The sequence below is a fragment of the Phascolarctos cinereus genome, unplaced genomic scaffold (genome assembly GCF_003287225.1).
Source record: "Phascolarctos cinereus isolate Bilbo 61053 unplaced genomic scaffold, phaCin_HiC Scaffold_4;HRSCAF=312, whole genome shotgun sequence".
In the NCBI taxonomy this organism is placed as follows: domain Eukaryota; kingdom Metazoa; phylum Chordata; class Mammalia; order Diprotodontia; family Phascolarctidae; genus Phascolarctos; species Phascolarctos cinereus.
In genome coordinates this window covers 19,390,400-19,406,814 of record NW_027555847.1, presented here as the reverse complement: position 1 = coordinate 19,406,814, position 16,415 = coordinate 19,390,400, and the positions used below count along the sequence as shown (strand labels likewise).

The 16,415-nt window shown below is 41.9% G+C and overlaps 1 protein-coding gene across 3 annotated transcripts in view; it reads right to left on the bottom strand.

Moving 5' to 3' along the window:
• Positions 1–16,415, bottom strand: part of BMPER (BMP binding endothelial regulator) — a 291,522-nt gene that overhangs the window by 193,692 nt on the left and 81,415 nt on the right. For all 3 annotated transcript variants that reach the window (XM_020969089.2, XM_020969086.2, XM_020969088.2), the window contains 3 exons: positions 11,772–11,854; positions 5,546–5,636; positions 594–676 (listed from right to left, as the gene is read on the bottom strand). In XM_020969089.2, the coding sequence (XP_020824748.1) occupies positions 594–676; positions 5,546–5,636; positions 11,772–11,854 (257 nt within the window). The remainder of the gene's footprint in view (positions 1–593; positions 677–5,545; positions 5,637–11,771; positions 11,855–16,415) is intronic.

Below are 16,415 nucleotides of genomic sequence, written 5' to 3'. Positions count from 1 at the left end.
TTTTGAGCCAGAACCACCTTAGAGGCCAAGCCTAAACCCCGCATTTTAAAAATGAAGAAACTGAGGTACAGAAAAGTAAGTGGCTTGGTCAGGGTCAAATAGCTAGTGACTAAAGCAGAATTTGAACTCAGGTCTTCCTGATCTCAAGCCCAGTGCTCTATACTCTGTGCCATGTAGCAGCCTATCATTGTAGTGTCACTGCCTCAAGCTCATGACAAATCACTTCATCTCTCTGGCCCTCAGTTTCCCCGTCTTTAAAAATGACAGGGTTAGATTTTATGGCCTCTGAGGTTCCTTACAGAGGAATGAAAAGGCACCAAGGCCCTAGAATTCATGCCTTCCATCTCTGGCCCCTTTTCTCAGGCCCCTAAGAGAAGAACACTCCTTTCACATTGAGGTCGAAAGAATAATCACGATATGATGCCCTATAATGGCAACAACATTGTCATGGACACTCTCAACACCACCAAATCACAAAGCTACATGAAGATTCTGGGGAAGAAGAATAGAGCAGATAGAAAAGTCCAATGCGTGACACTCCCAGGTAGGCAGCCTAAGAAGGAACTCCTTAAAAGACCCCGGGTTGTACTTACAATACACATGCACTTGGTGCATCTGTTGCCTTCAGGCTGAAACTCTTCCCCTTCGTGGTACTGAACTCCTTCAAAGACACATCCTGAAAGGAAATGAAGACTTCAGTCTAGGCATGCTTCCGACTCATGCTGTCCTTCAGATTTGAAGGACACATATTTTCCCCATCCACTTTCTTTGTTCTTCTTCCCCAATCAAGCAATAAATCAATCAACAAAATAAATAAATTGACAAGCATTTACTCAGCACCTACTATATAGCCAAGCATTGTTCTAGATGTTAGTGATACAAAGACAAAAATGAAACAGTCCCTATACTGTAAGAGCTAACATTCTATAGTGGGAGACATCTCACGTAGGCTCAGATACATTTATCAGATATTTAGACACACATAATCCTGGCTCCAGGAGGCTCTCCCAGAAACGAAAGAACAAGAGGCAGGGTTATGATTTCTGTAAGGGCCCATGGAACCACTACGGCATGGAAAATAGATACAATGTAATTGAGGGGAGGGCAAAGTAAGCTGTAGCAATGTCAACTATGAGAGAAAAAAATGGAGGAAAGGGCAATTTCTCCTTATCTATGGCAAAGAATCCTTCCTTCATAAAATTGGAGAATCTACATTGGAACAAAGTATCTTGAAGGTTTGGGAAGGGGGGGGGGGAATCAATTGAGAAGAAGAAAAGAGAACAATTACAGTTTTTGAGCCCTCAACAGAGGAGGAGAGTGTGGAGGGGACAAAAATCTCAGGGGAGACTTGAAGGAGAGGATGTGGGTTTGAATCCTGCCCTCGTCACTAAGTGTATGACCTTACAAAAGACACAGCTTCTGTGTGCCTCAGTTGTCTAATCTTGCAATGAGGTGCTTAGAGCAGGTGATTTTTAGGTTCCCTACAGCCCTAATAGCTGACAATTATTTAGCTCCTTAAGGCCTGAAAAGTGATTTACCTACATTATCTGACTCGATCCTCACAACAGCCCTGAGAGATAAGCCCTATTAGTATCATTCCCATTTTACTTATGAGGAAACACTGAGGCCAACAGTTGTCCAAGGTCACACAGCTAAGGTGCAGCTGAGGGTGGATTTGAATCCAGGTCTTCCTGACTTCAAGTCTAATACTTCATCTACTCTGCCTGGCTTCACGAGCATCCTACGATACTATGAAATGGAAAGGAAAGAGGTGCAGGGAATTAAAGGGGTACTTTAGACCTGACTTAATGTCCTCCCCTTTAAAATGTGATGGAAGAAATTTGAAATGTACAAGATACACACACACACACACACACACACACACTGAATAAAGATTTGCATTTCCAAACCAGCAAAGTCATGTTATCCCCACACAAAGCTCTTTGGAACCCAATCCAAGTACAAAGGGTGCTAAGAGATGACCTTTCCTCTATTAAGAGGAAGTCCCCTAGAACCCAGAGAGCCCTGCCCTGCAGAAGATCAATATAGATACAGAGCATGGTAGCAAGAAGACACTGTCATCCCCAAACCCCATGGCATGTGCCCAAAGCAGGGAAAAGATGCTGGAGATGTTGGAAATCCTTTTTAGAAAATTAATGGGACTTTTTAAAGTACTACAAGATGGGGGGAGAGGAGGGATAGAGCGAGAGCCTAGGGCAACCCACTGAGCTTCAGATGACCTCCCTGTCTGCTAAAATGCAATTCAGGCTAAGAAATATCCTGGGTCCCACCTGTTGCACTGGACAGCGGCAGAAGAGTAGAAAGCTTACCCTATATCCACTTAGAGACCCAGGTCTCTGTTTTCAGCAAACATCTGGTCTCATCACCATCCTTGGTTGCAGCAATATTAAACAGGAGTGTGTGTGTGTGTGTGTGTGTGTGTGTGTGTGTGTGTGTGTGTGTGTGTTCTAAGGGATTTCTGGAAACACGGGAAAGCTACAACCATTCTTTGCAAACTAATTCATACTAATGGCCCTCCCAGAGTGGAAAGCAGACCCCCAGGCCTGGATCTTGTCGGACAAACCTAGGGGCCAAATGCAGTGATTGTCTTCTAGGCATTAGGTGTCAAACTCTAACTGACACAGAGGCCACTGAATTCTACTACCATCCCTGCAGGCTACAGATTGAGTTAGAAAACGACATATTAATATTATCTGTGTTTTATTTTATTTTTAGTTAGTTAGCTAAATATTTCCCAATTACATTTTAATCTGGTTTGCCTGCCCCCCGGGAGTCTTCCAGGCTGGGTGTTTGACACTTCTTCATTAGACTGACAAGCTTGAAGTGCAGGAAGTTGCAGTTGGGAGAGGGGGACTCAGAAACATCCCCCAGGGCTGCTTACCACCAGGGTGTGCATTTTCAGAGCCATAGCTAGTAAGTTCAGGGCTGGGGCAGGGACCACAGAATATGTCTCAGAGCAATTCCTTAAGTAAACTCAGTTGAGAAGTTGGGAGAGAGACCTGAGACTTTGGGACACAAAGCCTCAGGTGGATGAGATCCCAGATACTTGCCCCTACCCACCCACTGGGAGAAACTTAAAAAGGCTACTTCCTGGAAAAAGGTGGGAGGAGGGGAGGGGCAGAAAAATAGGGAATAGAGCAAGGAGGGGTTCCCTGAGAGGGTGACCATGGGGAGACAGTTGGTGGGAAGAGGAAGCTTATTCACTCTCTGGAAGCTTCCTTATTCACACCTTAGGACATAGGATCATAAACCTAGCTAGAAGGGCCTTCAGGGACCATCTCAACACAGGCTTCTTTGCCTTATTTGTGTCATGGATCCCTGAGGCAATATGACATATGACATATGACAAAGGATCTGGGATCCTTTCTCAGAATAATGTTTTTAAATTCATAAAATAAAATACAGAAGATTACCAAGGAAACAAATTATATTGAAATACAGTTATCAAAATATGGTTAAATAAAAATTTATTTAACTAAAAATATTTTAATGTTTAAATTTATTTTTTCTAATTTATTTAATATATTTTATTATAATTTATATTTTGTTTTATTATAGTTATATAATTATAATTAATTTAATCATTTAAGTTAATCTAATCTAATTAAATTAATAAAATTATAATTCAATTACAATTTTTTAATTTCACAGATCACAGGTGAATCAATTTGAGTCAAGCCTCATTTTACAGAGTAGGAACTAAAGTCCAGAGAAATTCAATGGTCAAATAAGGAGTGAGTGACTGAGGTAGGATTTGAATCCAGGTCCTCTGACTCAAATCTACAGCTTTTTCCACACTACCTCTGCCTGTACCATGATACTTTTGCACCCCTCCATGGACAGACCTTGCTCTGCTCCTTGCCCACTCTGTGGCTTTCCCAGAGCCCCTGCAGGTGCTGGGATCTCAGAGTCTACCCATCATTGGAAGAGGTGCTAACTGGGTGCTAAGGAGAGCAGACATAATCCACAGTGTGCTGGTCTGGCTTCAAGTCAAAAAGCCCAGAGTTGATACCTACAGGACCCTGAGCCAGTCATAGACCTCCTGCTCTGTGCCCCTGGCAACTTTCTAAGCCTGTAAATTTCAGAGGGGGAAGAGCAGATCTACATCTATGCAGGGAGTTTACACACTGGGAAGCTCCCTAAAGAAATGAAATGAGAGGTCTAGACCCAACAAACAAACAAAACCAAAACAAAGATATCAAGAAGGTTGTTTCCACTTGATGAAGTAGTTCAAATGTTATCAGTACCATTTAAATTTTGTCATCTTGGGTGAAAGCCCAGATTGCCCTAACCTAGTTTGATAGAAAAAAAATTCAATACTCTTGAATTTGGGGAACAAACCTGACAGAGATAAGAGTATTAATTAGATTATTCTAATTCTGAGCATCTCTGCTTAAGAGAGAGAGAAAAATCCAAAGGAACAGAAATCCATCCTGCCTTGGAAAATTTCTCTAACACAGGCTATTTCAGATTAGAATTACAGAATTCCAAAACCAAGACAAAGTTCCCCAATGACAAAACATTACTACAGAGAGGCAGCTAGGTGGCTCACTGGATAGAGCATTGGGCTTGGAGCCAGGAAGACTCATTGGCCTCAAACTAGTTGTGTGGCCTTGGGCAAGTCCCTTAACCCTGTTTGCCTCAGTTTCCTCACCTGTAAAATGAGCTGGAGAAGGAAATAGCAAACCACTCCAGTATCTTAGCCAAGAAAACCCCAAATGGGGTCACAGAGAGTCAGACAGGACTAAACAGCAACAGAGCTCAGCTAAAGATTCGATTGACAATCTTGATTCATCCAACACAACAATAGCCACTTCAATGAGCACATCCTGGAGAGTTGTCTTCCTAGACCAGTCTGGTGAAGGGCAGAGATAGGCGATCAAGGATGGTGATTAGATTAAGGAGGCTCTGCCCCAAGTCTGATCACTACCTTAATGCGAGGGGTGAAGTGCAGAGAATGTTTATTAAATGTCTGCCGCGGGCCAGGCACTTTACAAAGACAAGTTCAACTCTGGCTTCAAACTTTCACTAGCTACGCGAAGTCACTTAACATCTGTCTGCCTCAGTTTCCTCAACTGCAAAGTAGATATCTAATAGTAGCATCTACCTCCCATGGTGGTTGTAAGGATTAAACGAGATAATATTTGTAAGGCAGCTGGTACGCAGTAATACTTAAGAGATGCTTATTTCTTTCCCTCTAAACTTTAAAGCAGTACATAAATGCTAGCTGTTATTATTATTGCTATTCCAGGAGCTTAAGCTTTTGCCCAGTTTTCTCTTAGAAAGCAGTTAGGGTTTTGTTAGGACAACGTAAAACTCATCAGTGCAGCACACTGTTTGGGAAGCGATGTTAGGAAGGACAACTAAGAGATTTCCGTTCAGGTAAGATACGATGGACTTGGGACAAAAGAACTGTCCTCGTATTGTTTAGTGATGTGTAACCTGGAGCGCTGGGGGATGGAGGACCCAAAGGTGCCTCCATTCCAGGCACGACTTTGGCTTTGTTCCTTCCCAAGAGCCTTACCTGGACAGGTGGGGCAGCACATCCCTTGCTGCTTGGCAGGGTTTTTACAATGAACCACACAGTGCATTTCCGCCTTGGTTACGACTCCTTCCTGAAAAACAGATGACCACAGCCCAGTCAAGTCAGAGTTCTCCCTGGAGAGTATTTGCCATCTTGGGCTGCTGGGTGATAGAACCAGTCACTAATGCTGGCAAAGCTCTCCTTTGTGCTAAGTTCTTAGCTGAAGAGGACATCAACTCATGCAGGAATTAGTCGTTTCAAGGGATCTATTGCAGAAATGAGGACACCAGTCTCCTTCCCCCAGGTCATCTTCCAATGGGTGGGATTGCTTCATAAATCCAAGGTCAAATCCTGACAACTGATCCCATTGACCAAATTCCTGCCAATGCTAATTCCCTCCTTGGACTTAGTTATATTTACCATGATGCTCTTAAGTCTAATTCCTTTCCCCAAACTCAGTTCTCCTCTGAGTCTAGCTGAAGAGCAAACCATTGCTAAATCCTTTTAAATGAATCACTCTTACAATTACATAATAATAATAATTTTTTTATAAACAACACCAAAAGGAAGAAAAACATCTGAGTAATTGCAAAGCCAAATCATGATCTCCAAGAAGTGATGGAACATCCCTCCCTCCATTTGGTAGAGGTAGGGGAAGATGAGTGCTGGGTGTTGCAAGCATGTGCTCATACATTTGTTTTTAAAGTTATGAAATAATCTGGTCACCATGTTTTTAGAAAAATAGAAGGCCATTAAATCATCAGCTAGCTTCAACGAACTATTTTTCATTGTTGTAAGGGAAGTCTTATGTTACAGAAGGAGGAGGGATATCTGGAAATGACTGAGGAAAAAAAAAATCAATGAAACTTTAAAAAAAAAGTCACTTCTCTAAACCAGGAGAAGTGTGTCTCTTTGGCTCACGGTAACCTGGATTTAGACATAGGAAGAACTTTAGAGGCATGTAGCTTCTTAAACTGTGGGTCACGATCCACAGTGCTTCGGTTTAAGCACTGACAGGGTCAAGAGTGGAAAAAGTTTAAGAAGCCCTGATGTAGTGGATGGAGCTCTAGGCCTGGTTTGAATCCTGACTCATATAATTATCATCTATTTGACTGAGGGCCAATTGTTTGACCTCTCTTGGTTTCCATTTCCTATCTAAATGCCAGGTGTCATTATAGAATCATAGCTCTAGACCTGGAGGGAATTTTAGAGGTCATCTAGTCTAACCCACTCATTTTATAAATAAGGAAAGTAGGACCTGGGGAAATAAATGCCTTGTCCAAAGCCACACAAGTCATAAGGAGGTGGCATTTGAACCTAGGCCTGAATAACTAATTATTCTTCCAGGTTATCTATTCTAACCCCTCATTTTGGAGATGAGGAAACTTAGACCCAGAGAGATAAAATTATTTGTCTAAGACCACCTAGATGATTAGTGATAGGGCAAGATTTGAAGCCACATTGTGTGATGCTAAATCCAGTTATCTTTCCACTGATACATCAACTGATAACCTATAAATTTTTAAAAGTATGAAACAATACTATTTAATATGTTTGGGCCAAATTTGAACCAGACTATTTTGTACATCTGCCCCCCCTAGATGCACCCATTATTTGCCTGCCTGCAACCACATAGATTATCAAACATGAATTGAAATACTCCTGCAGCCAGGGTCATCTTCCAAAATCTTCTCCCTCTCACCCACCAAGATCTTCCAATTTTCAGAGGAAATGGGGAGAGAAGAGGGGGAGGAATTCTTTAGCCACCTCCACCCACAGGATTTTCTTTTAAAAATAATTTTATTCTGAAATTAAATACTGAAAAGAGAACATTTCCATACACACAAGTAAAAGACAAAAAGAAAATATAGAACTGCGAATTTTCATGTCATACCACTTGCTTTTTTAAAGTAGGTAATAAGGTCTACATGTTTCTTTCAAAACTGTCCTACTAGTCTGTGTTCCCTTCTTTTGTTTTTAAATTTTTTTTAATTTTTTTTCTTCCATATGCTTTTGAGTTGAAAATTTTTCTCCCTTTTCCTCCCCTCCCCCCTCCCCAAGACAGCGCACAATCTGACATAGGCTTTACATTTACATACCCATTAAACATATTTTCACATTAGTGAAGTTGTAAGTAAAAATCAAAACTAATAGGAGGAACCATCAGAAAGATGAAACAAAACTCAACAGAAGGTAAAAATAAGTGATAGCGATTCAACTTCCATAGTTCTTTCTTTGGATGTGGACAGCATTTTCCATCCCAAGGCCTCTGGAGATGTCTTAGATCCTCGTAATGCTGAGAAGGGTTCACTTTAACATTCTTAGTCATTACATAACATGGCTGCTATTGTGTACAAAGTCCTCTTGGTTCTGCTCTCTGTGTTCCCTTCTTAATGGCCTCTTATGTGACCTTTAAACTTCAATCAAGTGAAGTTGTAAATTGAGTTCTAAATATTCTCCAGACCACAGAAACCTGAGGTTTCTACCACCAAGGGAGGAAGTGAGGGCATTCATGATCTCTGGAATAGTAAGAAGCACCCTCCCCTGGCCCAAATACTAGCAACTGACATCTTTCAAAAAGGGAATTGGAATTAATCATATTAACTACAATTAAAAACATTTAATTAACCAATTAATTAACCATAATTAGCTAATTAACCATAATTAGCCATATGATAACAATAACAAGAGCTCATACTTGTTTGTGAAGGACTTTGCAAACATGATCTCATTTCAGCATTTCGTATCCTGAAAATGGACAATCTTGATTTCAAGAAGGAGGTTGACTTTCAGCAAGGTTATGTAAAAGGAATATAGTTAGATTATCTGTAACAACTTCAGGGTGAAAAATATATGATACATGGGGACTTTTGCTCAAGGCTGTGGACCAGGAAGCTTGTTTTCTCCCTTTTGAGGACTCAGAAGCATCCCCAAGTTGACAAGGAAGCTTCTAGCTGTCTTCAGCTTGGCCTGTCGATGTCTCAGGTAAGGAAGGCCCCTTCCCACCCCCACCCCCCAGGACTAGCAGGCCTTACTTAGCTCAGCTGGCAGGAAATGGGCAAAAGTCTGGCAACCAGCTTCAGTGGAAACAAAAACATCAGGCATAGAAGGTTACCTTGCCCTCCGCTTCCCTGAAAGGAAAAGCGTTAGGGAGATGAAAGGGCCTGATGCCTCAGATCTAACGATTTCCCCGATGGGGGCCAAGCCACAGAATATTTCTTTGCTTCCCACTGCTAGCTATAATCCTTCAAGGGGGTGTGTTCAAAGTTTGGGGGTGTTGTGGTCTCCATCACCATTTGGAAGGGAGAGGAAAGGAACAAAGGGGCATAAGATAATGGGATGAGGAAATGAGGAGGGGGAGGAGGGAAGGGGGAGAGAGATGGGGAACAGAAGGGAGACCAGAGAGATAAGAAAATAGAAGAGAAGGGGGGAAAGGAAATCAGATGGGAGGACAGAAAAGGAAGAGAAGCAAGAAGGGAAGAAAGGAGAAAGGGAGGGGGCTTCTCAAGCTCAGTTTGTCCCAAACAGAATGCATCTTTTCCCTGAAATCCTCCCCTCTTTCAAGCTTCCCTACTATCTAGGATGACACCACTGTCATGGTCACCCAGGCTGGCAGCCTCACTGCACTAACCTCACATATCCAATCTCTTTCCAAGTCTTGTCATTTCCACCTTCACATCTCTTTCATATGACCCCTTCTCTCCTCTGACAACAGTTACTGTTGTGCTTCAGGCCCTCATGACCTCACATCTGGACTATTGCAATAGCCTCCTGGAGGGTCTCTCCCCACCCTAGTGTGATGCCAAAATGGAGGTCTGACAGCATCACTCTCCCACACCATCAACTTCAGTGGCTCCCCATCCCAACACTCCCTGACTCTGGGCCTTGACACTAATTATGCCCCAATTGTGAGATGCTCTCCCTCCACACCTCAGCCTCCTGGCTCAAAGCCCACCTTCCCCCAGAGTCCTCATCCAAGTCTCCTCCCTCCGCCCCCCCCGACACACACTGCTAACAGTCTTCCCTCGGAGCTTTTCTCCCACATGCACCGAACAGAGCTGGCATGTACAATTACTTGACAGTCATCTCCTCTATTAGAATCTGAGCCCCTTGAGAGGGTGGATCCTTGTTTTTTACCCCTAGTGTTGACTGGAACCTCGAAAGCGCTAGTTGACCAAGGCAGAGAGAAGAGAAGAAGAGAAGAGAAGAAGAGAGAGAGAAGAGAGAGAAGAAGAGAGAAGAGAAGAGAAGAGAAGAGAAGAGAAGAGAAAGAAGAGAAGAAGAGAAGAGAAGAGAAGAGAAGAAGAAGAAGAGAAGAGAAGAGAAGAGAAGAGAAGAGAAGAGAAGAGAAGAGAAGAAGAGAAGAGAAGAAGAGAAGAGAAGAGAAGGAAAAGGGGAAGGGAGGGAGGCCAAAGGGGAGAGCAGAGAAAGAAGAAGAAATAGGACAGGAGGGGAACTGAGACAAGAGAAGACAAAATCTGGGAAAATATTTGAAGAAAGGGTTTTTTTTTCTTTTCTTAATCTACAATCTGTACTCAAGCATTTTTAAAAGTGATACTGAATTGGTTTGGATGAATGGAGCTTTATACCACTATCCAAATCTGTCTTCAGCACCCCACATCATCCCTCTTTCTCCTGCCCTCTCCCTCTCTGGGGCCATTGCCTCCAGCTGGCCTTGGGCATCCTGCAGTGGGCCCTAGCTTTTCTCCTCCTTCTCCCCCATCCCCTAAACAAAACTCAACAGCCTGCCATTTTCTCAGGCTCTATATACTTGTGTATATACAAATACAAATGTCTATATGTATATATTTAAGGAATTTGTTTTGCCTGACATGCCTATTTATTACAAGAAATTTGGTTTTTTCTGTCTGTTTTTCCAATGGGGTGGGAGGCAGGAGACCATTAAAATCCTTTTCTATTCATTTTTTTAAAATTTATTTAATAGAGAGGTAAGGGCTGGAACTACAGAGGTGAAATGTCACCGAGTACTTTCAGATGAACTCACTGTATTATTAGTTTTACTTAACAGTTTTCCTTTGTTACAAGAGACCTCTCAGGAAATGGGCATCATCTGTACACATTTATAACATAAAAACAAAGCACAGCAATAAAACCTTTTTTAGGAAATAGAGATAATGATGACAGCATCTCCTGCAGAGGGTGGACACCAAGAAAAGCACCTGAAGTGCCGTGTGGAAAGTTCTTGGCAAACCTTCAAGCACCATGTGAATGTCTACTTTATTGTCATCATCATCATCATTAACAAATATAGTGATATGTTCCCAGGGACATACTACTTTTAATCCAAATTTTCTGCCACCAAATACCACTGTGTTAAATGAGCACAGAGATTATCCTCTAGACAATCTACCAATCCCAAGCTAAAGAAGGCAGATCTTTGACTGTGGAATCAGGGGATCTCATTCTGAACCTTGCCATAGACACTGACTAGGAGACTGACCATAGACAACTCAAGGCATCTCTCTTTCCCTCAGTTTCCTTATTTGCCAAATGAAGGGGTTAGACTAGCTTATCTTCTAAGATCCCTTTCCCTAAGATCATAAAGTACTCAAAAGGAAGGAGAGCCCTTTTTTACTATACAGAGAAGAGTTTCCTGGGCATTTTTAGGGGGCCATTTCAATGAAGATTAAAAAAAAGTTTCCCTTCATCACCCTCAGCGTAGCTCTGCATTGCTCACAGCCTGCAGCATTTCACCAACATGGGGTATGATCTCTGCTTCCCCAGTTCATCTATGCTTGGTCTCCTTGGAATAGTTAGGGGCTGAAGTCGGATTGTTTCTGAACCTAGCAGGTTGACATCATTGAGGTTCCTGAATACTAATTGCTTAGATTTAATACAATTTGCAGATTGGCTGACTTTGAGAATGATCCTAAATCAAAGAAAGAAAACATATACACTTAAACAAAAACTCCTTTCTGCTTATGGGAATTCCTGTCTTTCCTAACGCTGACTTCACAGGAAGACTTGCATTTTCCCCAAGGTCTTATGCATCTTATGGAGTTTTTCCCCCAACAACATTCCATGAAGTCTAACAATTCAGCTGTGTGTTTCTAAGACCTATTTGTCTTGAGGACCTTCAGCATCCTGATAAATGATGCAATAAATAGATGCAAGACTGTAGGTTCCTTTTACATGAAGGGAGTGGTTGAAAAGAGTCAAAAAAATCCCTTTGGAAGGGACTAAAAATTCAGGCTGGACTCCTTACCTGGCACTGGTGGAGGACGCAGGGGTTGCCTGGGACCTGCCATTTTAGGGAGCTGTTGTAAGTATGTCCTTCGTAGCTACAGCCTAAGGAGAGAAAGAGAGACACAGCTGGTGAGAGAGAGAGGGAATTTTTTTTTTTAATTTTGATAAAGACCAAAAAAAATCATTCTAGGAGCTGGAATTTAAGGAACATCACAAGGCTGATTTTCAGGAGGCAGCTGGTGTAGTGGAGAAAGTGATGGGTTTGGGGCCAGAGGACCTGGATTCTAATTTTGCTTCCGCCACCTACCTGTGAGACCCTGGACCTCAGTTTCCTTATCTGTAAAATTAGGGAGTTGGACTAGATCTAAGATACACAACCAACTTCAGTGATTTCATCTCTGTGTTAAGTTGTCATTTTATATCAGCTATTCCTAGGCTAATGCTGGGCTTCATCCCTGTTGCAGAGCTTGCTCAATCTCTTTATTCATGCCTAAAGGGTCACAAGATGCATCTGAATAGAACAGCCATCCCACAGAATCCAGGAAAGCATAGCCATAGGATCAAAAGCTGAAGAGACCTCTCCTGCCATACTGTTTCCATTCTAGTCAAGCCATCACCCCCTCCCCTTCCCCACCAGAAAACAGAACTCTGGCCCTGAACCACCCTGGCTTTGATTGGCCCTCTTTGGACTTCTTTGCTCTGTTCTGGGCCTCTCTGGAAATTCTAGAACATCTTCAGCCATATTTGGTGCAACCCTTGGACCTTTCCAGCTCCCCTCTCTGTGTTCTCTTTCCCCTTTCCCACTTCCCGATTTTGATTATTACCAATTTATCCCATGTATATCTTGTATGTACATAATTGTTTGCATATCGTCTCCTCCATTAAACTGTGAGTTCTTTGACAGCAGGGACTGTTTGTCTTTCTTTGCAACCCCAAGCACTTAGCAGGATGCCTGGTACCTAGTAGGCACTTAGTAAATGTTTTTTGACTGACTGACTCATCGGGATGTAAACTTGAAGACAGAATTGTCTCTCTTACTTTTACTTGTAACCCCAGAGGTTGGCATAATGTTTGGCACATAGAAAGTACTTAATAAATATGTTATCTATCTATTTATCTATCTATCCATCCATCCATCAATCTACCTTTCTATCTAGCTATCCATCCATCCATCTTTCTGTCTAGTTAGCTATCTATCCATCCATCCATCTATCTATCAATCTATCTTTCTATCTAGCTATTCATCCATCTATCTATCTGTCTTTCTATCAAGGGACGTCAGAGGTCATCTATTTCAATCCTCTCTGTTTTACGGACATGAAAACAAAGGCTCAGAAAGGTCAAGTGATTTGCCCAAAATTGGATAAGTACCAAGTTACATAGGTACAAGTGGAAGAGTTGGGGCTTGAGCTCATGTGCTGTGACCCCAAATCCAGGTCTCTTTCCTACTACACCTCTCTGATCTAATACCAGATGACCCAATATCTTGCCCCTAACATCAGAGATCCAAAGGTCTAAAAGGCAATTTGGTACAACACCAGGGAAAATCAACCAGAAAACTAAAATGAATGGGGATGGACTGCAAAAATCTGGATTCTTAATTAAGAATCTTAAATAGCCACCTTCTTCACTAGGGTAAACCTCATTGAAGGCCATTGTAGGGATGAGGATGATATTGACATGAAATATGATTCTATAATTCATCTATTAAGCCTGAGAACAGTGAGAAAGAATTCACCTGAAATTACCCGCATAAAAATGATCATATCCTAACTTATTCAAGAGCAACATGGGTCAGCCCATTGAAGACACAAGCCAACCATGTTAGATCACTAATAGTAATAGCATTTACATAGTGCTTTATATCATGTAAGACCTTCTCCTAAGGACATCTCCCAAGATCACAGAAGATTCTGGAGCTAGAAGGAATCTCAGAAAGCATCAAGGCCAACCAACCTCATTTTACCAACAAAGAATGGAAACCCAGAGTAGTTCAATGACTTATCTAAGGTCAGAAAAGTATTTAAATGCATTAGGTAGGATTCAAATCCGGGGCCTCTGGCTCAAAAATTAGGGCTCTTTCCACTCCTGTTCCCATAACCCCCATGCTCCAAGAAACCAACTAACTTAACCAAGTGACTTGAGAAGGAGATACAGGATTGAAAACCTGAATAAGACTCCATAACTTAAAGCTAGAAAATTTTTTATGGACCTAATCAATGCCCCCATGCTACCCACAAGGGCCCTGAGATCCAGAGGAGGTGAGAGGCCTGCCCAAGAATGTCCCAGTAAGGAGCAAAGTGCCCTTCCCACCACATGATCTGAGCCCTAGTCCACTGAACTCTGCAAGTTTGCTGCCTCTCTCCACCAAAATAAATAAATGAATGAATGAATAAATAAAGGCAATAAAAATCACAAATGGAACAAATAAGTCAAGGCTAAGCTGGCCAAGACACCAATACCATTTGGGCTCATGTTGCCTCCCCCATCATGGGTTACATTCTTGAAAAGATGCACTTGTTTGCGCCTCCAGCCACTGGATGGTGATCATTTATAAACACAGCTGGCAAAGACCATAGCAATTATATTCTGGATTGCTGGAGTTGATTATCTTTCCCTGAAATCTGCTGTTCCTTCTGGCTTCCTTCACCATTTCTGCTGATGGCTCCCAGTCCTCTGGGCTTGAAATCTCGGGGTTATCCTTGATACTTGCCTTTTCCTCCCCTGTCCAGTCCTTCCCTAGAGAGAATCAGCTTCCAAGACCTTTCTGACTGATTTTACCCCCTGAAGCATCATGCGTCTGTCTGTCTGTTTGTCTCTGTTCTGTCTCTCTCTGTCTCTGTCTCTGTCTCTCTCTCTGCAATATATCTTGAAGAAGTCTTTTTCTGCCCTATTCTTTTATTTTTCTAATTAAATTTATTTTTTTTTCTATTTATGAAGCATTTTTTTCTCCCTCCTACTGCCCACTGGAAAAAAAGAAAAGGAAAAATCCCTTATAGCAAATAAGCATAGTAAAGCAAAACAAATTCCTATATTGGCCATGCTGAAAAATTGTGTCTTATGCTGCATCTTAGCCCATCTGCAATCAGTCAGGAGGTAGGCAGCCTTCTTCATCATTGGACTAATAATGGCCAGCCATTGCGTTAGTCAAAGTTGGTGAGTCTTTCAGAAGGTTCGTCCCTACAGTATCAATCATATTGCTAGCATCCATACCTCTCCCCCTTTCTATTTCTGATGCTGCCACCCAAATACAGACCCTGATGGCCACCACCATCTAGTGACAACTGAATAAGTATAACAAGTTATACTGACTCCCAAGGAAGCCCCTAGCCTCAGCAGTCCTAGCACTGAAATGTCCAATACAATCCATCTCCACTCTCCACTTCTAAGAGCACCATTTAAGGAAGTGCCCTGGCCATGGGTTACTTCATTTAGACCTCAACCCACTTTCTGACCTCACTACCTATCTGTGTGACCTGAGGCAAGTCACCTAACCTCAGTGCCTCAATTTGCTCATATGTAAAATGAAGGGATTGATGGTTTCTAAAGTCCCTTCTACTTCTAAATCTATGTTTCTATGAACAGGACTGAGAGAGGTCTACAGACAGTGTTACAAAGCAGATGGATCCTCAGATATATTTGCTGTAATTGTACCAGCTTTTTTTTTATAAAGGGAATATCATTATAAATGAGAGGCTAATGGGTAGAGAGCTGGTCTTAATCTAGAAGACCTGCATTCAAGTTGTGAACTTTGGATAGAAATCTAATGTCTAAAAAAAAAACTACACAAAGGAAAAGTGAGAGAAGAATCATCAGTAGGCAAGCATGTATTTACTATGTACTAATTAGCATGGTGGATTAGAAATAGAACTGATTGGAGTTCGAGGTCTGGGTCTCAACTCTTGTTGACATTTCTTATATATATGACCTTCAGAAAGTCACTTAATTTTCTCAGGCCTCCCATGCCTTCAATTCTAAAATGACCAAAGTTGGATTAGTAGCCTCTGTCTACCAGAACGTAAGTTCCTGATGAGTAGAGATTGTTACAATCCCTACATTTGTAGCCCTAGCACATGGCACATAGTAGAAGCTGAAAAAATACTGGCTGATTGGTTGATGGATACAGATCTAGACCTATGATCCCATGCACATGATACACGAGAGGCCAGCATCAGAGTCAGGAAATTTTAGGTTCAAATGCCCCCTTTGATATATTACTAGCTGTGTGGCCCTAGGAAAGCATTCTGAATGTGTCCCACCAGATTCTTAAAGATTTTACATTGTGGAGAAGATGCAGATCTGCACTGGTAGAAGGAGTTTCCTTGCCAGAAGTTCCCTATAATAATGCAATCACAAATCTGGTACCCCCTACTCCCACTGTATGTCTATAGACGTATAAATATTGACATATAGATTAGATATAAACCACGGGAGCAAACAGGGTCTCTTTGTCTTTGATCCTGAGACATGAGATTCTCAATTTAAATCATGTCAACAAACATTTATGGAACACCTACTGTGTGCAAGGCACTGTCAAAGATGGGGAAGAGACAGTCCCAGCTAGCACGGAGTTCACAGTCTAATGAGAGAAGCAAGATTCAACCGACTACGTACAAATTCGATGGGTGCAGGCTACATTGGAGAGAATCAGCAGAGGGAAGGA